Source organism: Zonotrichia albicollis, chromosome 8, assembly GCF_047830755.1.
Source record: "Zonotrichia albicollis isolate bZonAlb1 chromosome 8, bZonAlb1.hap1, whole genome shotgun sequence".
Taxonomy (NCBI): Eukaryota; Metazoa; Chordata; class Aves; order Passeriformes; family Passerellidae; genus Zonotrichia; species Zonotrichia albicollis.
Window position 1 is genome coordinate 12299031 of NC_133826.1, and position 22774 is coordinate 12321804.

General features: G+C 40.9%; 1 protein-coding gene across 1 annotated transcript; it reads left to right on the forward strand.

Moving 5' to 3' along the window:
- Positions 1 to 232: 232 nt before the first annotated feature.
- Positions 233 to 21243, forward strand: DNAJB4 (DnaJ heat shock protein family (Hsp40) member B4). The gene is made up of 4 exons (XM_074545996.1): positions 233 to 369; positions 13296 to 13581; positions 15910 to 16484; positions 17462 to 21243. The coding sequence occupies exons 2-4, from the start codon at positions 13371 to 13373 to the stop codon at positions 17693 to 17695; spliced, it is 1020 nt and encodes a 339-aa protein (XP_074402097.1). The 5' UTR covers positions 233 to 369; positions 13296 to 13370; the 3' UTR covers positions 17696 to 21243.
- The last annotated feature ends 1531 nt before the right edge of the window (positions 21244 to 22774 follow it).

The window sequence follows — 22774 nt, forward strand, 5'->3', positions numbered from 1 at the left end:
GCGCCGAAATCTCGCGAGATCTCGGGCGGGATTTCATTGTGGGCGCCGGAGAACGGCGGAGAAGCCTCGCGGCGTTTCTCCCGGCCCCGCCCAGCCGGCCCCGCGGGGCCTCCGGGGCCGCCTCGCAGGGGGTGGGGTGAGATCGCGATGTTTCCACGGGAGGCGCGAGCGCTTGGAGACGCTGCTGATAGGGCCGGAAGAGTCACGTGGGGCGAAGGGAGGACAGCGCGCGGGGGGGTGGGGGGAGGCAGCGCGCAGTTCTCGCGTCATTTGCTGTGGAGCCGCGGGTGCGTGCGGAGGAGCGGAGGCTGCGCTGCGGGGGCTGCCGGGAGCGCGGTCGGGCCCGGGCTGTGGCGGCGGCGACGCTCGGTGAGTGCGGGGGGCGCGCGGGACCGGCCCGGGGCTGTGGCAGCGCCGCCTGCCCGCGCCGCACTGCGCTTTAGGGGTGCTCTGCCTTCCCAGCTGCTGCCCGGGCTGTGGCGGTGGCAGCGGCGGCGCTGGCCTTGGCTGAGGCGGGGTCCGGGGCGCCGGGCTGACTTCCCGCCGGAGCGCGACGGTGCCCCGGGGAGAGGCTCCCGCGGTGCGCGGCCGCCGGGCGTTGTCACAGCCAATAACGCGAGCGCCGTTTCCGGGGGAGCCGCCTCGGCGCCTGGCGGGGCAGCCCGGCCGGCAGGGGCGGGGGGCGGCTCGCCGGCCGGTGCCGAGGCGGCGGAGCGGCCGAGCCGTTGGGCCCAGGGCAGGGCCCGCAGCCGGCCCGTCCCGCCGCTGCTCGCGGCCCGCTGCCATCCTGCGGGCGCGGCCGCTCGTTTCGAACGGATTTTTGGGTCGTTCCACACCCCGCGAAACGGGACCAGCTCTCTCCTCTAGCGGAGCTTCGCTTGCTTCGTCCTGCGGCTGTCCATGGTTGTTTATTTCACAGCCGAAAATATTCGTTGTTAGTGTACGATCTTTGGAGCTGGAGGATTGTGGTCTTGGCTGCGCCAGCCCAAGCTTTAATGAAAAACTGGAGTGTGTAATGCTTTAATCTGGGTCCTGTTAAGGTCCTGTGACCCAGTGGGGATGAAGTGTCGTGCTGAATAGGGATGACGGTGTTGTAAAGGCTTCACATCAGGATAAGGTCGTAGAACATCTCCTTAGGAATCCTAGCAATAGACTGCATAAAACCAGAGCGGAACGGTGTACGACGGCGTTCTGAACCGTTCTGAGGACATGCTTAACAATTTTTAAAGAGTATTTCTATGTATTCAACTGTTCTTTTTCATCGCCTCCTGGTTTACATAAATGTCATGCCTTTTTTTTAACCATACCTGCTTTTAAACTGAAGCGTGACAGGTCTCTTCCAGCCTGAAGTGAGTGTGGTTTGTTTGTGGTCAGTGCTTTTACTTGGGAAGCTGTTGGTTTGGGTTTGGTCTGCTTGGGGCTGTGTGCAGGGACTCTTGGATTCACATAAGAAAATAGCTCTCAGTGTTTTCCCTTCCCTGTCCTTCAGTGCTGCCTTGTAGCTCCTTGCTGCCTTAAGGCGATTGTAATTGGGATGAATTCAATAGACTGTAAGTCACAGTGTTGCTGAGCTCAGATTATCCTGCGTTCTCTAGTGCAGGTAACTTCACTAAAGGCAGCTAAAAAAATGCTAGATTTTTAACTCCCATAATGCTATCGAGGTAGTGCAGTTAAGAAAGGTTATAAGAGTAATATATTCCACGGAGTTAAAAATTCCTATATGCTTCTAGGCAGATGACAGTGTATTGCTACAGCCAGGTGTAACTTGCTGCCCTGAGACTTTGGCTGCAAAAGCCTGTATATAAGAATTAGCTTATACTTTCCATTGATGTAGCTGTGTTAGCTGGAGGGATTGGGGAAAAAGTTAAATTACTCTTGGAGTGTGGGAATCTAATTCTTATGCTTGGCTCTTTGCTGCTGTTGCTAAACGCTCTTTGTTCATTCTTTTAGCTACTAATAGTTTGACTGTGTAGCAAGTAGTTACTTGTATAATTTGAGTTGAGCAATAGTAGTTGAGTGTGACACATTGAAACCGCTCCTGGCCAGTGGCTATGTGTTTTCTGGCTCTCTCCTGACTGGATGAAGGGCAGCATCAGTGCGCTTTGCGTTTTACAGTTACAAAATGTGCTGCTGTTTCTTTGCTGAGTTCTGTGAGACAAGCCAGTAGCCATGCAATGCTGGGAGTTTTTAGGCACTCATAACACCTTGGGCTACTACAAACACTCTTGTCTGCTATGGTGAGTGTTCTAGTTGAATTCATAAACAACTGATGATAGGCGAATGTTAATCTTCAGGGGTCTTTATCAGCTTTTTGCTGCTCTTTGAGGTGATGCTTTATTTGAAGGCTGAGAGTGATATTTAGGATGTCTGTTATTCCTCGATCTTCTCAGTTCTTGAAGTCACTGTAGGCTTTACAGTCAGAGTATGAGATTTAGCAAACTGAAGAGGAGAACGATCTCACAGTATTGTACACTATATAAATATTTTGCCTTTATTTTCACTGTTCCTAAGTTGATCTAATGACCTTTATTAACACTTTCATCTGTCTGTGTTTCCCATGATGGCACTTAGAACCTATGTGCTAGAAAACCACATCTCTTAAGCACTCTTGTCTTCATTTCCCTTTATTAGATGATATTTCTGTTTAGAAATTATCCCTAAGGGATTAATTGATTCTGTAATCTGTGACTGGAGTGGGGTGAGGATCTAACCCTCTCACAGTGCTCACTGCAGTTTTGTTCGATGCTGCTGGCATGTCAGAGCAGCGTACAGCAGGATGTCCTGCCTTCTTACTTGCAGGAGTTGCCTGCACTGCCTCTTTCCTCAATGCCTTCTAGAAAGTTCCATGTGTTTGATGTAAATAGTAGTTTGCTTGGGCTGCCAGAGCATGAGAGCATTTGCTGTGCAAAATAAGGTTCACTTCATACAGTAACTACTCTTACTAAAGAAGGATGAACAGTAGAAAAGTGAGCATCTTACCTTTCAGAATCTTGATTGATAGATAGATAGATAGATAGATAGATAGATAGATAGATAGATAGATGGCAGTATAAGAAATAGAAGAATATGGACTTTTTAAAAGTCTCTTCACTGTTTCTTTTAGAGATTGGAGGATGATGTCTCCCTTAACTGAATTTACCAGATGATGACATCTCCCATGGTTTTCAGGACGTAAAGTTGTTTTTTGCAGTAATCATCAGACTAAAATATTCTACTAGATGTATTCACTGAGAAACAGTGAGTGTAAATATCTGACAAGTCAGAAAACCTTTTATTTGTGTGGGTTATCACAGATTTAAGTAATGGATGGTTTTGAGGAAAAAGTAATCATATGCTGTGTGTGAAAGAATCCTTTTATCAAAAGGTCCTCAGGGTATTTTTGTATTAGTTCAGGTATTGCAAAAGCATCAGTGTAAAAGTGTGGAACTGACTCAAATCCTCTGCATAACCAAAGCCACTTCAGTGCATTGAGTTCTGCTGGGTTGATTGGTTTTGTTTTTCTCTTTTACAATTCACTTCAGCTTTGCTCTGTGGTGACCAGACTAAAAGCTAAGGCTGTTCTGATAGAAGTGATTCTCTGGTACAAGTAAGGAGACCTCTCACAAGGTCAATAAGTAAAGAATTCCATTTCTCATGTAGCTGCCTGTGCAACCCTGTGGGTACCATGTTTTGTTTAGCTCTGCCTCAGTACCCTGAACGCCTGTATACAAGTGCTGATGTTCTCTGAGAGAAGGATGGCCACTGTGATCGCTGTACCTGTGCCTGCCCTGCTTTCTGCAAGGCATTGCTGCTCGGCTGAAATCTGATGATTTCCTCACTTGGGGAGGTGTAGATCAATGGATTCAGATCCTGTCAGCTGCTACTCCTGCACTGGCAAAGTGTGTCCAGGATCTGCAACATTATCAGTAGGGAACTCCCTTCAATAACTGCTGAGAGAAACAACTGTTGATCTGTCATGAGTTTTTATATTTAATTCATGTGCACTGAAGTAGTAATTACAGTTTTCAGATCCACAATTTGGGTAGTATTTGGATAACTTTTACATAGCGAGTTTGGGAGGGGAAAAAAATGTCATAGCTGGTGATTTTGGCTTACATTTAGTCATTCTGCCTTTCCTAGAAAAAGGTTTTAAGCTGAGTAAATAAAGAATCTTTAGAGCTTTTCCCTTGCAGGCTTTTTTTACTCTTGTGCATCTCGTTTGATATGTATTTGATATAAAATCTTGGTTACCTTCCAGGAGGCTCTCAAATGGCATGAAGCCGCCATTGCATTGGGTATGTCCGATGTAGGAGGATAAGTCAGAGAACACTCACTCCTTCCTTAGATACAGCTGCTGTGCAGAGACGGGATCCTTCTGTAGAAGGAACGCTGTGCCAAAGGCAGCTGGATAATATTAGTCAGCGGGATCGTGTCATCAGTGCTCAGCACTGACTTGTTCCAGGGGATTGGGTGTTTTTGTGGCCATGTCATGGGAAAGAAAGCTTGGAGAGCACAGAGAATTTACTGTAAGCATCTGAAAAATTCTTCCCCGATGGGGGAGAATAGTGAAAGGCCTTGCTTGAAAAGTTGGGCGGTGGAGCTGTCTTGGAAGTTGCATATGAATAGGGATTAGAGAGGCTGAGGTGGGGACTGAGAGACTGTGAAAGGAGAGCAAATGATTAATGCAGCAGTGTCTGTAGAGGATGGAAGTGTCTTAAAATATCCCTCTGTCAGCAATGCACTGAAGAAAATGCATTTAAGACCTGTTAATTAGTGAGTAAGTACTGTATTTAAGGCATAATTAATATTCAGAATTCTCTTCTTGAAGTGGGAAAAGCTTGATTGCTCCAAAGCTTGATTGGTGTACTTCCTTATTACCCAGGCCTGATCTCTAGCAGTATTCTTTCTGATATTGTTTAATTAAGCTAACAATTGTACTTCTTGATTTGTGAGAGTCAGAGCATCTTATTTTTAAACAAACTGTTGGAGTATCATAGCATAAATTAAAGAAAACCCCAAACAGGTAAATCTTTTCTGAGTCTGAATTCTGATAGTTTCTTGGTAGAATAGATACTGAAATTTGGTATTGCTTCAGAACACCTAGATATTTTCCTGCTGAGTTGTACCTTTCTCGTTTTACCTTCTTTATCTCTTAGCTGGCTATGCACTATTTAATCTAGAGGAATAAAGTAATTTAAGATATTAACTGCCAAGTAGCTGCTTTTTATCTTGAAACTTTCCTAGGCTGATAGAGAAGGGGGAAACCAGTTATGAAACATAACTTAGCTATGGGATGTGGTAAAACATTGCAAAGAGTAGTGAGCAACTATTTTGACTTCTCTTCCAGCAGATTGTAGTAAATATAACTAGGGCTGCTTGTCTTTCTGTCTCCTGTAGGTGAAATACATTCTTACTGACATCTGTTCTCCTTTCACGTTGAGCAGCATTGTGCTGACATCTCCTTTTTAAATTCCTCTCTTTGTACCACCGTTCAGTGTGTGTGTTTTCAGCCTTGCATGTAAAACTGGCTGCATGAATCAGAGCTGCTGGGTGGGATTTTGACGAGCACACTCTGGAAAAAGCATCTCGTGTGAGCACCTTCTTTTGCTTATGTAAGAGCAGTGGGATCACATGTCCACAGCAAAAATGTGGGCAGTTCCTTTTTTGGTAGTGCATTAATAACCTTGATCTTGCATGAGTGTAACAGCAATTAAAACAATACAGTGTAGCTGAGTCGCTTTTCAGCTGGATTTATTGTGTTTGCAGTTCATCTCTCCATCAAGGCTGAAAAAATAGTTCATTTTCTTCTGGAAACTATAACTTCTCACATTATTAAAGGGGAAGAAACCTCAAGAAAACAAAGAAAATTTGCATGGGGATTGTGCAAGCATCTTCCACCTACCTTTCACCCACCCTATCTTGTGTGTGGCCTGTATTGATCAGTTGTTTCTTATTGATAGCTTTTTAATTATGTCAGAAAAAAAAACGAATGCTTTTGCAAGAAGAAAAAATAATTTGCAGACATGACTTCTGTCTGTTCCTTAGTTATGGAACATGACAGAAGTAGTGATAAAATTCTACAGGAGTTTGTCAGCCTTCTGTGTAAACCTGTGGAGTATATTCATTGTTAGGAAAATATTTCTATAATGTGTTGTGTTCCACTAATGAATGTTCCAAACCGGCAGTGTGGTGGGGCAGTGGTTTGTTGTTTTTTTTTTGTTTTGTTAATAGAACAAATCCAAATACCTAATGGTAGGCTGAGAACCATTGGAAGGACAGACTTCAGGTTCAGATCAGGTCACATCTGAGTTGTGTCTGTGCCAGTCACAGAGACGTTTTTGCAAGAGCTAATCAGTGAGGAATATCTTTATTCTACAGGTGCCCTGATTCATTATTTCCGTATCTTTTTAAGACAGCAGGTTATTACTTGTATTGTTTGGTGGAAAAACCCCACTGGGTAACTTTGTTATGCGTGAAGGAATTGCTACTGTGCTTAAGGTAAACAGTAAATAGTTACAGGTGCTAGATACCCTCCTTTTTCTAGGCCAAAAGAGATGATGTGCTATTCTACAGCCATCGAAGTAGATACTAAATAAAACACACTGCCCATCCTAATGTTTCCTGGGGGTCAGAATTGTAATAACTGACCTTATGTAGGGTGTTGAAATAAATGCCTTCTAAACGCTTTCTCAACTCGAGTTTCTTCAAGGAAAGTCAGCTGGGCTTATTGTGGAAACTTGTGCTGGGTTTTCCATTGTCCTTTTGCGTTAATCAGTGCATAGCACTGGTATGAGGTCACAGAAGCTCTCCTGCCCCGGGGTTCATTGGTGGAAGATGTGGTCGGGAGCCAGTCCAGTTCTCAGGTCTGAGCTGCTGCGCTGTGCCCAGCCCCAGCAAATGGAGCTTTGGGCTGTGCCAGCTGGCCCTGGGCTGTGCCCTGGGGAGTGTTGGGCTGCACAATGAGCTGCCCCTCCTGTCCTTATATTTTTAGAGATATTTCTGCCCCTTTTGTGTTGCACGAGGGGGGCTGAACCTCTTGACTGTGAATGTCAAATTAAGCCTCAGTTTACTGAAAACATCTTCACAAGTGCAACTAAATGCCTGTTTTTAAAAAGTGTATTTATTGTAAACACCACCTCTCTATTTAGGTGGAAAACAATACAGATATAGTATAGTATACTTATTCATTATTTTCCAATATTTGTATAATAAGCACATCTGCAGGACAAACAAGTAGAGGTCTACACATTTTTTTCAGTATCTTTTTAATTTTCTGACATTCCTGCTCTGGTTTTTTTGTTAAGACACAGTGCATCTCTTTTTTATTTTTTCAGTGTCCCAGTGAATATTCTTATTTATTCAGTGTCCCACTGACACCATTATTGAGTCTCCAGTGTCCTTTGGCAGGGAATTCTATCACTTAAAGAATTTCTTCATTTTATTATTTAAACTAGCTTCTTCTGATAACACTTCGCCTCTGGCAATGGGTATAGACCTTAAAAGATTCATTTCCTCCTTCCTCCATCATTTGTTGACCTTGCAGACCTTAGTGACTTCTGTGTTTTTTGGAGACTGAAAAATTCAGTCCTCCTCAGTTGTTTCTCACGTGGAAATAGTTGCATTTTTTTATTATCTGTTATGGTTCTCTGAACATTTTTTATTTTAAATAATACACATGGTTGGGGGGGGGCAGAATAGCTGAGTGTTAACAGTGTAGATGGACTCTTGGCACTGTAGTGTTTACATGAGTAATGTTTTCTGCGATTTTTGTGTCCTAGTATCTCCTAATACTTGTTTACTTGTTTTTTTGGGTTGTTTTTTTTTTTTCTGGCTATCAAGCAATCTTGTAGTCTTTTTGTCACTGATCAGAATTAATCAGTACTTTTTAAACCTTTTCTAAACAATGTATATTTTAGTAAGTGGTGTAGTCTTCATGCTGAGAAAACAGTGTGGGGCATGCAAGCCCCTGGCTATGTATAAACTATATGTACATCCAATAAATCCAGTAAATCAGTCCTTTGTGATGGTATTGAAACATTCAGTGTGTTGGCACTTGAGAATCTGAAAGAGTTGGATTGCAGCAGTATGTTTGTTTAAAAGAGTTAACAGAAGGGCTATAAGACTTTTTACAATCAAATTAAAAACAGCTAGTCTTGGAGGGAAACAGAGCACACACAAAGCATTAAGCCGTTCATTCTGTGAAATATCTTTACTTGTTATATAACCAGCATGAGAAGGTTGGTGACACGTGAGTCAGAAACCTGACTAGTGCAGTGTGATAAATATGTGATTGAGTCTAACTCTTCATTTGCATTTGGCTATTTCAGGACAGAATTCCTTCAGGCTTGGGCAAATTCCTGAGTGATAGCCATCACAGCAGCAGGTAGTTAGGACAAAAACCCGGGCTTTTTACATGTAAAACTAAAAGAAAGAAGTTTGGCTACAGTATTTCTCTGTTTTCTTTGCCCCAGACTTACAATTTAAGTAGTGAATTGTGCAGAACTTGTTAAAATCAAACATTTCGTGGAGGAAAGAGAACTTCAGTTTTGTTGTGAATGTGGGGTTTTTTTGCTAATAACAGGAGGTATTTCTCTGTACCGAAACACTGCGCTTTTCCATACAGATATTTACAAAAGAATGTGAGGACATTCTTAACTCCTTGAAGTTCCCAGTAGTGTGTTAAACAGGCATAGTCAGTTACGGGAGAGAACCTGGTGAATGTTTTGCAGGATTGGTATTTTTGCTGTTCATCACTCAAACTGAGCAAGAATCCCTTCAGAGAAATGCGTGGGTAGGGATTGAAATGGGGCAGAATCTGAGTAAGGAATTGAAAAGCACCTTTGGAATGTGTATTGTTGTAGAAGGGGGAAGTCTTAACTTGTAGATGGAAATTCTTTGTGTTGCTTTTTGTGGCCATACTTTGGATGGTTCCTTTTGAGTTTCCAAGTGCAGTCCTGTGTTTTCATCCATCTGTACATCACTGCTGAATCCCAGGAGCTCTGCTTGCTTTCACATAGTTGATCATTCCCTCTTAGCAGTGAAAAGTTAAAATGTGGATGTTTATTCCAAGAGTATTTTTGTGTTCCAGCCATAGTAAAGATTGTGACTTAGTCAGCAGGAATCAGATATGAGGTGTAAGTTTGCTATGTTCTGATCAGTGTGCAATGGAAATAATGATTTCCCGAAGAGAGGAACCCAACCCATAACTTAGCATATCATAAACTGTAGTAAGTTTTAAAGTGTGATGAATGTTTTCAGTTGTACATTTTATTTCTGACTTTTGGTCTATTGTTACAAAAAGTAATAAGAAAGTTAAAACTAATTTTTAAAAAATTACTAACATCTTGTCATGTAGTCTTTTCCAAATGAAGTTGAAGACTATGTGAATCACATCCTTAAAAATACATTTTTGGGATTCAGAAGTGGTAACAGTGTATGTCTGGTTTGAGATTTTACACTCAATAATTCATGTAATTTCTGGAATGTATATTTTAAGTAAGCTTTTCCACAAAAGACCTTAAAAATATATTCTTTGGCCTGTTGGCAGAATTTAATGTATGTTCCAGTAATATTATAGACACTGTTTTAAAAGACATACTGCCAATGAAAATATAAAACATATTTCTTGATACTAGGACTGGTGTAACCTAAATATAATGAATTTATTGTAAGTCATGTGGCATCTCACTTTGCTTTTATGATTATTCATTTAGCTGTAAAGTCAGCCCCAGAATTCTTATGTACAGTTAACTTTTTTACTTCTGTCACAGTAGCAGTTTCCACAGAGAACTCAAGTAAAAATTTGATAAATTTGGTTCTTACTGTGGTATGAAGGGCATTACTAAATGAAGCTTTTCTTTTAGGGCCATCCACTAGAAAGAACTGTGATGCTCTGCAGGTTCCACTTTGCATTTTATGTTAGATATATTTTTTTATACTAATTATTGCTTCTCTTGTAAACTCCAAAACTTATTTCTGTGTATGATACCAGCTACTGAATAGTTCTGTGCTGAAACTCGATTTAATTATAGAGTTCATGAATGGGGCTTGCGTGTACCAGGTCTTATTCACAGTATAAATTGTATATAAGGTACAAACATAGCTCAGGCAGCAGCTACAGCCAGTTCAAAATGGTAGGGAGAAGAGTTGTAGGACTTTTTTTCCAGGTAAAACAATGGATAATGTTACAGGAAATTATTTTATTGTATATGGGTGTGCTTTCTTCAAACCATTGTAGATGAGTATGAATTTATTCCATTCATTAATGTGGGTTTGCAAATATTGTGCACTTAATTGTGAAAGCTTTTCCTGGGGAGGGATTTGGCTCCTGTGCCTTGACATTTATGTGCACATGTGTATTTATAGTTGTGATCTGTCTGGAATTTGCCTTTGTGGTTTTGTTTGCTCTTTAAGTTGTTCTGTGATCTAGTCCTGTCTTTCTCAGTTTTGTTTCTGTGGTTTAATAAGTGAGCAGTACAGAAGAAATGGTTTAATTTAGAGCAAATAATGAGCATTTTTATTCAACTCTAGGGAATATTGACACTGGTCTGCCAAGAAGCTTTTCCTTAACACGTTGGTGCTAATTTATGATTAATCTATAATTTGAGTTCAGTATGTTATTACGAATGCTTCTGTAATTTCTCTCACTTGTTGTGAAGGCTTTTTTAAAGAAATCAGCTGATTCAAAGCTGATGTTGTTCCTTTGACCCTGCCCCCACTTTCTGCCAAACAAGACTTAAAGCTCTTGGCGTATGTACAACTGAGTTAAACTTCAGTTGTTCTGAGAGAATAATGGAAAAGACATTTTAAAGCAACAATTCTCAAGTGGAATGCATTAGTCAGGCTCTGTCTCTGAAGTGCAGCTTTTAAAGGAACAATTTTCAGTTTCATAGTGTGTATTTCATACACATTTTTAGATAAAAAAAGGAAGTCCAGTATCGAAAGTGAATGTCATAGGTTTTGATCAAAGAACATAGAAAATCTTCTAGGTAAGAGATTGCTTATATTAGGCAAGTTTTGCATGTTTTCAAAATTTTATTCAGTTTTCCGGGCAATAACATTTTTAATAGTCTGTTTGGCATTTTAGTAATTTGTTACATTTGAAAATGTACCATTTTTTTCCCCCCAGTCAACATTATAAAGCTTGAACTGAAATTCCTTCCCCCCCCCCCCAAGTTTATACTGTAACAAAAACCAGTGATGTAAAAAAGCACTGGACAAATACAGGCTGTTAGCTTTCTCAGTACAGAATAGGAGTACCATGGCATTACCCTGAAGTAGCTTGTAAGAACAGAAAGTCACGTCTGAGATTCCCTGTTTTGGTGGAAAATTGTTTTACAGGATTGACTACATCCAAGAGCTTCAGAGATCCCACTTGATACTGGAAGGATGATAACTTTTTTCTGTGTATGCCTGAAATGGAATATAGCTGTTGTGTTCGAAGACTGTATAAGCAAATAGCTGATTATGTAAAAGGTTAATTGAGTCATAATGTGATATATCAGTTGGAGAATTACTGTGGTAGAGGGAGAAAGTTAAGTGATGGTGGGGGGGGTTTCTGTTATGTTTTTGAGGTGGCTTTCTGGCCAAGTATATTACTGGATTTGTACATCTGAGAATTTCCTTAGCTTTCTTACGGAATCATGCTTAATCAAGGCTTGGCTTATGGCCTTACTAATTTTCTAGCTGTGTAGTTTAGTGCTTCTGGAAGGCTTGAATGATTTACAGGACTCACGGCTGCTGGTTTGTGAGGGCTGAGAGCGCCGGGGGCCGTGTGCGGGGCCCGCCGGGGCCCTGTGCTCTGACTCGTGCCGGGGCAAAGCCGTGAGCTCCCAGCCCAGGGCCCGCGGTTACAAACACTGCAGGGACCTGTGGGGCTTGGACACAAAGCAGCAGGCTCTGAAATGCAAGGATTCTGGGAAATGGGCATACTGATGGAACACATCAAGGTAGAAACTCTGGAAGGAATCTAGTAAATTCTGTTGCTGACATTGGAAAAGAAAAGATAATGGTGTGAGGATTAGGAGGATGACGCAAGCTAAGAAAGTGAAAGTAAAGTTCCAAATCTTTTTCTAGTACTTTCTGGTTAAGGAAGCATTTTCTCTCCCTTCTTTCCAGTCTCTTGCAAGTTTGAGCAGGTTCTAGAAAACGGCTTCAAATGTAATGCTCCCTGAGTCAGAGGATTAGTGGGTTTTACTGTTAGAAGGAAGGCAGCCTCCTTCATAATTCAGCCTAGAGTTGTCTTCATACAGACAACATCTGGATATGACCCAAAGTGTTGTATTCTAATACTTTGTTCCAGGGAGGAGTAATTTTTCAGTTGTGTTAATCTGTCATGTGGTTCATTGACCTACTGACAAACGTAGCTGATTTTTTGACCTTTAGCTCTTTACAGAGGTACGAAAGAAATCTTGCAGGCTAAAACTTAATAGCATTTTCTCTATGGAGCATGAGAAATACTTCAGTAGTAGAATTTGTTTTATATATTTTAAAACAAATGTATAAGAACTAAGTATTTTTCTGTTATTATCATCTCATCAGATGAAAGCTATTTGTTTGGTATATTGCCATACTTGTATAATAATCTTGGTATTTCCTATTCCATAGAAGAAGGCTGAGACAGGATTTATGTTTTGATCTGCTTTAATTTAGTGGCTTGAGTTGTGGTAAACAAAGTGGTATTTTTTTCCTCAGATTCATTCTTACTGCTTAATAGTATATGGCTATGGTCAGCTGTGGTTGACAGTGGCTTAATTTTATTTTTAAAGAAAGGAAATTTTGCTTTCAGAAGCTTTGTCGTTGATACGGGTGTAAAATTCTTCATAGCCTTTGCTGGAAAGGGTACAGCTCCATGTTGATATATTTGGAAAAGAGTTATGTACAGCTGTTTCTATAGAAACAGTGAAGTAAAAAGCTATAATTACTCTGGGTGGGCTTCAGCCTGGTGCTCGGGCAGAGGAGCCCCGGGAGCGGCTGGCGGTGCCGGGCTGGTGCAGGCGCCGTTCCCGCTCCGCTTTGCCCCCTCAGCTCCGCTCGGGCGCTCCGGGGCCGGGCTGGCGCTGCTGCGCAGGCGCGGGACGGCGAGAGCCGAGGCCGGCGGCGGGGAAGTGACGTGAGGGGCTGGGCGTTCTAGAAAGAGCGGCCTGCGGGGGAGGGCGCTGCGTGCCTGCTCCGTAATGCTTTATAAATGAGCCACGGGGCACGGAATGGAACAGGACAGCCTCTCCCGGCTTTCTTCATGTAGCCTAGAGTTTGTTGTTTTGTAGCAGCTCTATTTGTTTCGATTCAAAGTTTGATTTTTATTTTTCCTTCTCTAGCATCTCCACCCTGCTAAGACACTGGACGCTGCTTCCTTTACAGCAAAGAAAATCTGAATTCCTCCAACGCTCAGGATGGGGAAAGATTACTATTCTATCCTGGGAATTGAAAAAGGGGCTTCTGACGAGGATATCAAAAAGGCTTACAGAAAACAAGCGCTGAAATGGCATCCAGATAAGAACAAATCTCCCCATGCAGAAGAAAAGTTCAAAGAGGTTGCAGAAGCTTATGAAGTGCTGAGTGATCCCAAAAAGAGAGATATTTATGATCAGTTTGGGGAGGAAGGTATGTATGTCTTTGTTACGCTTTGGTCGGTCACTTTCATCATGTTGAATGAAGCAAAGTAAACATGTGAAGACATAGTATGTGTTCCTCTTTATACAGCGTATTTACAATGTATTTGTTCTGCTCATGAGATTTTAAGTATAAAATGCATTGCTGGGCTTTAATGCTGGTAAAGTTTTAATTTCCTTATCTAATGGGGCTTAGTACAAACCCCAAATACAGGACAGGCAAAAAGTTACTAAACAGAATAAGTTTCTATCACCCATGAATAGCTTTCTGTGATCTCTTACTGCTGCCTTCCTTTGCCAGAGCAGTTTTTGAGATGCAGTTCAAAAGGCTTGTATTCTTTTTTAAAAATTTTGCTTAAGGCCAGTCTGCTTGATCTAGGCAAAGCAGTCCTTCTGAGCAAAAGCCCAGGTGTCCAGCCTGTAGTTGTCCTTGGCTTTGTGCCTAGAGAGGAAAGAATTTGGCTGATGTCATGAAATACCAGAACAATTTTTTAGCTTTAATTGTAAACAGTGATAACATGCCAAGAGAATGAGGCCTCAGAAATGTCACATTTATCCTAAAATGGTTATCTGGAGAGGATGATTTTTTTAATTTTTTTAAATTTTTGACCGACATGTCTTTCAGTCTTATGATTGAGCAACAGAGGAAGTCATTAACATCCCTTTCCATAAATGTGTATGGTATCAGGAATTCCTTTTAAAATAACGACTTCCGTTGTGACAAGTAGGCCTGCTCATTGCTATTTGCTCAGGGCCATGTTTTTTACAATTAAACAGCACTATTTATATTTAGTATTTTGGGCAAAGATATAAAGTTTTGAAATGTTGAATGTGGGAATATCTCCTGATGCCTCAGTTACTCTCTAAGCTCTTCTGAGAGGATTTTAATGGAAATGCAAAGGGTTGGGGTTTGTAAGAAGGAGGAATCCTCAGTGTTTTTGCAGCCAGGAACTGGATGTACCTTCAGTAACTTCTGGCCAGCTATTCCAGGAGGTGTCCTTCTGCTGTCACAGATTGAATCCCCTGATCTGCATATTTGGCATTAACAGTAGTGTGTCAGAAGGATGTTTGACATCCAACAAACTCCAGTTTAAGTACTTTTGCTCTGGTATTGAAATGTTTAATGTCTTAGCTGGTTAATGTCGGTACCCAGCATTAAGGTTATGCATGAGAACACTGAGCTAAAAAAAACCCCTACAAACCCCGCTTTCAAATTTATAGAATGCCTCCCTCATACTGTAAGCCTTCGTTTTTCTATGGTTATAAAAGTATGATAGCAGCTGTGGTTTTGAGTTGGTCCAAGACTGAAAAAAAAAGTTTAAAAAACAAGCATTTGAAGTTTAAGACTTTGACTGTTTACTTTAAAACAAAAGTACCTTAAGAAGAACTTTCAGCCTTCTAATAGTCTGAGAAAGCACCCTAAAATGGTTGATGGAGAAGAGCACTGTTACAAGGAAGTAATTGATCACTTATTGGGAAAGAGGCATTGAAAAAATTGATTTTAGCTTGATCTGGAATGGGAGCACAGGAGGTACAAGAGAATTTTCAGTGAGAGTTCTTGGCATGAAAAAATGAGATTTAGATCTCACCATGTGAAAGAGAGAACAAAACTGTTAAAAACCTTCTGGTATTTAGCACGGACATGGTGATAGTGTCTACAAGGGGCTTTGTATCAAATGGATCTTAGTAAGTTCCATGATGCTTTTATTTGTGGCTGCATTGAAGAGACTTCCTATGCTTTGTACCATAGGAACACAAGCTGTGATAGTTTTGGGGTTCTAAATTTAATATTAAGGAAGCATATGTGTACTTGACTGTTGGCATGTTACCTTTTACTCAGAACAAATTGCAGGAAAATGGGTAAATCTCAATAACTGAGTTAGAGCTGAGCTGTAGAGGCTATGGAATATGTTGCATATGACAATGAGTAATTTTCCCCAGCAGTGACCTTGTAGAAGGATGCAATTCCCAAAACACTTTGCAGAGTAAGAAGAGTTCAAATCAAGCAAACCTGTTTTCTGCTCTTAAGATGCTAATTGATTAAAATAACTGGTTTCAATCACATGAAATGAAATTGCCAGTGTCAGAATACCTGTTCTTCTGAAGTCATTGTAGAGCTTCAGAAACCTTGCTGTTCAAGCTATTGAATTGCTAGTTAGTACCTCACATTCTCATGGTGAATCCTCCCTGAAAAGCAGACCTTTCACTCTACTGCAAATATCTTTCTGACTCATCAGTCCTAATATCATTACACTGTATAGCAGGAAAGCCTATACTAAGCCCCAGTTTGTTTTTAACTTGCCTTATTTTTCCTGTTTAGGTCTTAAAGGAGGAGCTGGAGGATCTGATGGCCAGGGCGGCACCTTCCGGTACTCCTTCCATGGAGACCCACACGCTACATTTGCAGCTTTCTTTGGTGGCACAAATCCTTTTGAGATCTTCTTTGGGAGGAGGATGCCTGGTGGCAGAGACACTGAAGACATGGAGGTGGATGGTGACCCATTTGGATCCTTCAGTAGTTTCAGTATGAATGGTTTTCCAAGGGAAAGGAATACAGTTGGCAGCCAGTTACGTCGTAAACAAGATCCCCCTGTAATCCATGAACTGAAAGTGTCACTGGAAGAGATCTATCATGGCTGCACGAAAAGAATGAGGATTTCACGCAAAAGGCTTAACCCAGATGGCAGAAGCGTCCGAACAGAGGACAAAATCCTCACTATTGAGATCAAAAGAGGATGGAAAGAAGGCACCAAGATCACTTTTCCAAAAGAAGGCGATGAAACACCCAACACGATTCCAGCTGATATTGTTTTTATCATTAAAGATAAACCTCACTCTCATTTCAAGAGAGATGGATCAAATATTGTCTATCCTGTTAAGATCAGCTTAAGGGAGGTAAGTTTCTCTTGTGGTAGAACAATTCTATTGATGTTATTACAATATGATACAATGGTTAAAGCTGTATGGTGTCTGTGTGTGTAAGGTATTTTTTTCTTCTTAATGAGTATCAAGTAGAGAAATAAAATCTTGATTTCATGATGTAACTTGTAAATTAAGCTACCTTAAGGAATTCTACAATAAGTGTGAAGTGAGGCGAAGCACTGAAAGTAGTAAGGGAGGGAGAAAAGACAATATTTAATGTTAATGTGGGTAATACAGTTCCTTCACAGATAAAAGCCTGTTTAGACTCATTGCATTGTTATGTAAATTGGACATTATCAGTGTATACTAAGTGTGCTGAATCAGGTGAAGTTGTAGGAATCACAGTCTTACTCTCAGAGATCCTAGTAATGAAAATAAACTGTTGGATAAAGCAGGTCTGCAACATTCCAACTTTGGTGCAACAATATTGTTTGAATTTCTTTAGGCACCACAAATATTCACATAAGACAGCTGTGATTCTAAATGCCTCTGCTTATAGACACTTAAGTGTTCTGAAATTTTATATAATAGAGCTTGATAATGTATTAGGAAAAAAGTCCTGTGCAATGTAAACAAACAAAAAGTGAAATGGGATTCTAAATTTCTAATGGAAATTTCCACTGGAAATTTAGAAGACTGACATCTGTAGAGGAGTAAGGAGTTCATTCTGCTTAGCTCTCTTTATTATTTGATAAAGTCTTTGAAGGACATAAAAGCTCAATTACCCTCCAGTAGCCATTGTGTAACATTCATAAATTCAGTGATACTCAACAACAAATTAGTTTTCTCTTTTTAATAGAGGAACACAGTATTAAAATTTTTAATATCTGAGAAGTGCATAGGAGAAATGGTATTTAGATTGCTAGTCACTTTTAAATAATCTAAATTCAATTATAGGTACAAAAAAGTTCTGACCAATTTCTTTTTCTCCTATTACAATCTTTCTTTAGGCTTTGTGTGGCAGCTCTTTCAACGTGCCAACGATAGAAGGAAGAACCATACCCATGACAGTCAATGAAGTGGTAAAGCCTGGGATGAGAAGAAGAATTATAGGATATGGTTTGCCATTTCCCAAAAATCCTGACCAACGGGGAGACTTAATTATAGAGTTTGAAGTAATTTTCCCAGATAACATTTCTCCAGCATCAAAAGAAGTACTTAGGCGAAATCTTCCAGTTTCATAAAATGGAAGACTGTGTATGTCAACAGATTAAAATAGGACACTGGAAATGCAGAAGACTGGCGAGTCTGCTTTAAAAGTGCAATCTGTAACACCTAGTGGAATCTTTGGTTTTTTTTGTTTTGTGGGATGGGTGGGGGGAAAATTCTGTAATGCTGCATGAGAAGAAAAGGATTTAAGTAGAAGTCCTACAGATGAATTCTGCAGTAAAAATTACAGGGAAAACCACTCATTTTGTTTTACATCTTCCTAATCAGCAATGTTTAGTCATTATTTTGCTTAATATAATTACAGTAATTTTTTTACAAAGTCAGTGCATATTTCTGATACAGTACTTGAACCTCCAAGTACATTATTTCTTATATCCTCACCGTGTCTATAACATTACACATTTATACAGAAATTTTAAATCATAGTAGAGATACACAAAGGTATAAATATTTTAAAGAGCACATGAGAGAGATCATTTCAGTATGTTGCCTTCCACTGCACAAAGCATAGGCCAGAAAAATCAGCTTGGACTCCTGACCAGCTCCCCTGTGCAATGAAAGCATTCTCTTTATTGCCTCCAGAAGTGTCAGGACTGCATTGTGGGTGTGGCCAAGGGCACATGGCCTGAGGAGGCAGAGTCGCCATTTGCTGTGGGATGGTTCCTCAGCCTTCAGGCAGAATACCAAGAAGGGTTCTTCAGGGACAAGAACAGCAAATATGAGCCTGCTGTTGAATGGGGCAGGGAAGCTGGTGACCAATGACATGGAGAAGGCTGAGGTACTCTGTGTTGCCTTTGCATCAGTCACTACCAGTAAAACAAGCATGCAGAAATTCCAGGCCCCTGAGACTCGTGGGGAAATCTGGAACCTTGGTTGGTGGTGGAGGATTGGGTTAGGGTGCACTTTACCTGGAATTCTGTGAGCCTGGCAGATTGCACCCTAAGTGTTGAGGGAGCTGGCTAAGCCATTGCAGGGCCACTCTTGATTATCTTTCAATGGCCAGGGGGATTAAGAGATGTTCCAGTAGACTAGAAAAGAGAAAATACCACTCTTCAAAAAAACCAAGAAGGAAGATTTGGGAATCCACAGGCTAATCAGCTTCACCTAAGGCCTTGATAATATGATGGAAAAGAATCCTCCTGGAGAGCATTTCTAAAAGGTGGTCGGGGTAGCCAGCATAGTTGTACAACAGGGAAATCTTGCTGGACCAGTCTTACTGCCATCTCCAATAAGCTTTGGGGATTTGGGAGAACAGTCTGTGTTGTTTACCTTTTACATCAGCCGGCAGACTGGTGAAGTACAGGTTGGATAAGTGGGAAGTGAGATGGATTAAAAGCTGGCTGCATGATGGGGCACAGGGAGTTTGATCAGTGGCACCAAGTCCAGTTGGAGGCTACTTAGTGGTGTACCCTCTGGCTGAGTACTGGGGCCAACACTAGTCATCATCATTAATGACCTGAATTATGGGATGGAGTTTACAAACCATATAAGATGGGAGGAGTAGCAGTACCACCAGCTGATGGTCCTGCCTTTCTGAGGGGCCCAGACAGGCTGAAGAACTGGACACAGGATTCTCACCAAGTTCTGTAAGGGGCAGTGCTCCACTGGGGAGTAACTGGCCAGCAGCCTGTCAGTAAACTGATTGTGAGCTGGCAATGCAGCCTTGTGGCAGCAGAGGCCAAAGCTTTGCTAGCAGGTGAGGGGAGATGATCCTTCCTCATTACTCAGCACTGATGAGCATCCATCTGGAGTGCTGGACTCCCTGGTACTTGAAGGATACAAACTTAGTGGAGCAGCTCTAGGACAGAACCACGTGTGAGAAGCTGAGAGAGCTGGAACTTGCAGACATGGGAAAGAAAAGAGTTGGGGGAGATCTTGGCTCCTTCAGGAGGGAATGAAGATGGAGGAGTCAGGCTCTTCTCAGCAGCTTTCAGTGACTGGACTAAATGGACACAGTTAGGGGTTCCATCTGAACACAAGGTAACAGATTTTTACTGAGAGGATGACCAAACACTGGATCAGGTTTCCTAAAGGGTTTGAGGAGTTGCTATCCCTGGATACTCATAGCCTGACTGGACATTGTGCAGGGCAGCCTGCTCCAGCTGACCATGTGTGAGCAGAGGTGTTGCACTACATGGTGCCAGGAGGTTTCTTGTAAGCAAAATCATTCTTTGAACTTGGGCTTGGGGGCTTGACATTTTTTGCTATGGGTCATGTTCTGTAAATGAGGTTTAGCCTAAAGATGGTGCTCATGTGACCGTTCCGTAGGGAGCAGGTCTGTGCCAGATTGGAAAGATGCACAAAAAACCCTGTAAAAGCATTTGGCTAGGGCAGGTATTTAAGGATCATGCTGATCACAAGTATTCTTTATTTTCAAAGGCCAAACTTTACTCCCACGAAGAAAAAAAAAGAGCTAGGTCGTATCTAAAGCAAAGTTTGTTTAAGAGTCAGTGTGGGATAGGGGTTGCCCAGAAACTTTCTATGCTTGAATTGAGTTACTTTTTAAAAATTCAAATATGAGTCCGTTGTCTTTAGAGTTCAAAAGTGCATAGAGAGATGGAGAGCCCTCTGTAATAGTCTAGTTTTATAATACAGTAATAGGGCTGGTTCCCTTGGTTGCAGCATGGATTGGTGGAAGAAATGCCTTGTGGGCATGCTTTATTACTTGAGTTTAAAACCATAATACAGTGCTTTAACAACACTTTCAAAGGGTTTGGGGTTTGGGATTTTTTTTGTTGTTGTTTTTCATAAGAAAGTATTTCAAGATTTGCTGTCAGCCTTTTGCCTGTGGAAATGTAGAGGTTATCTGCTCTGCTGGGTAGCCTACAAAATAGCAGTGTTGTATATGTGACTGCAGAAAGTAAATCATATGGAAGTTGGGTTTTAATTTACAGTAATTTTTACATGAGTGTAAGAATAATCCCATTTTTTAAAGGAGTAGAATTTCTGTGGGTTATTGTTCAAGTCAATTTTTCAACTGCAGATCTCTTCTTGCAGTACCAGTTAGTTGTAGTCCTAAATCTACAGGAAGTAAACAATTGCTGGAGCAGTATTACAAAGAAAAAAAAAATTGCTGCTTAGTGCTTCTGCATATTGTTAATACTATATATTGTTTGTTGAAAAATTTCCATTTCAGTATGTTCCGTATTGCATTTCTTATGTGGTTTTTAAGTAAAAAGTGTAAAGTTGGTTTTTAACTTTCTCTTATATTTTGTTATGATGGCAAATGCTACAAGCTACACAACTTTAAAGCATATCAACCTAAAATACCTATTTGTCCGTTTAAAAGCTAATGGAATCAAGCATTTTGTAATCCAGGATCTTGTAACCATATCCAACTTGTAAAAAAAAAATTACAGCAACTAAGACTATTTTTTTTGTAACCATCTTCAGGTAAGAGGAGTAGTGTTAAATTGAGGAATTGCAGTATCTTGTGTATTTAGAGGTGTATATATATATATATGTGTATAGCAAACTAAACTTTTCCAACTGTTTTCAAGCTCAAAATACAAAACTTATAGAACTGGTATGAAATAAATGCTTGTATTTCTTTTCTTATGGAGAGATAAAGTATATGTTTCAGAAACCAGCATGTAAAATTACTTCAAAATATGAGAGGAAGCATTAATATCTGTCTAATCCAGGATTCACAAAAAATATTTTTCTAATCAAAAATGTGCTTAAAAGCTATGTTTTAAAACCCACTTGATTATTTAATAAAGCTACTTGGGAGAAGGAAGCAAATACTCAGTCAACTACTATATTTGTAACTACTGAAATACATGAAAATAAAATGGTCATTCATGAAACTGGGATGGGTTTTTGATCTCTTGAAGGTTGCTTAGGTGCCATAGAAAGTAGAAGTCATTACTTGCTTTGGAATTCATCCAGCAAGTCTGAAAACCTCTCCTTCTAAAGATCCTTTTTTAATCTCACCAACATGAAGCCTTAGGATACCCTCAAGCTGTTGGAAGAGTAGGTCAAGCTACATTGCAACCCTTTCTCCTTCCTGCTGCTGTGGTGCTCTGCTTGCTCCACAGCTTTCTGCTCTCCTGAGGGGGTTAGCATTCCATTCTTTCAGCCATTTTGTAGTGCTGGAAGCTTCCTGAGGCCTATTTGAAGAAATGCACTCTGTTGTTTTCTAGTATGTGCATCTTATATGCTAGTCTGACTCAGCACAAGCAGACTTTTTTGGGATCAGATAGGTTTTCCTTAAACAGTGAAATTTGCTAAACTTAGGGTGAAATTCTCTGCACTTGAATTCATGTGCTAGACCTAAAAAATATTTTCCATGAACATGATACAGTAAGTATAATTAAGAGACAGTTCTACTTTTCCAGTCAGTAAGTGCTAGTCTTCTTCTGCAGCTGATATGAGTGGTTCTTACTGTATTGTTTACTGAACACATCCTACAGAACCAGGGAGTTTGTCATACAGCCACTTACTGTTCAGCACCCAAACTGGGCAGATAGCGGCACTAATCCCCTCATGAGGTGCAGAATCTCAACCCTTCATTTGTCAGATTGCTCAGCAATTGACTCTTGGATGGCATGATTTGTTTCTTTCAGGCTTCTCCAGTTAATTGCTCTATTATTTGAACAGTGAAAATAGAGATCTGTTGTTGATCCCCTTGGGTGTGGAAGGGGAAATGCCTTGTGCTTGTTGCCCTGGAAATTCTGGCTTACCCAAGGGAGGAGCTGTACAAACAACGATCTTGTTTAGTCATGCCTGATTGCTTTATCAAGGACAAACTGCCACGTTCACACACTGCTGCCCTGCATTCAAAAACCCTTAACACCACCCAACCAGCACCTGAAATACCTGCCTGAGTAAGGGTAGGTAGCCCATGTGTAGTGAAACACTCACTGATAGTGGCATTTCATAGCCAGCAAGGTGACTGTTCACATACATTCTCCACGAATTATGGTTGTTGCATGCCACGAGTTTTGCATCCCAAGTATTATGTGTGAGAAACTGAGGAATGGGGTAGCCTGTAGTGTGCAATATACTTGGGATGAAAGGATTAAATCAATTTGTCTTTTTTTCAAGTACACGGTTTATTTTTCTTTCTAAAACCAAAGCTAATAGCAATT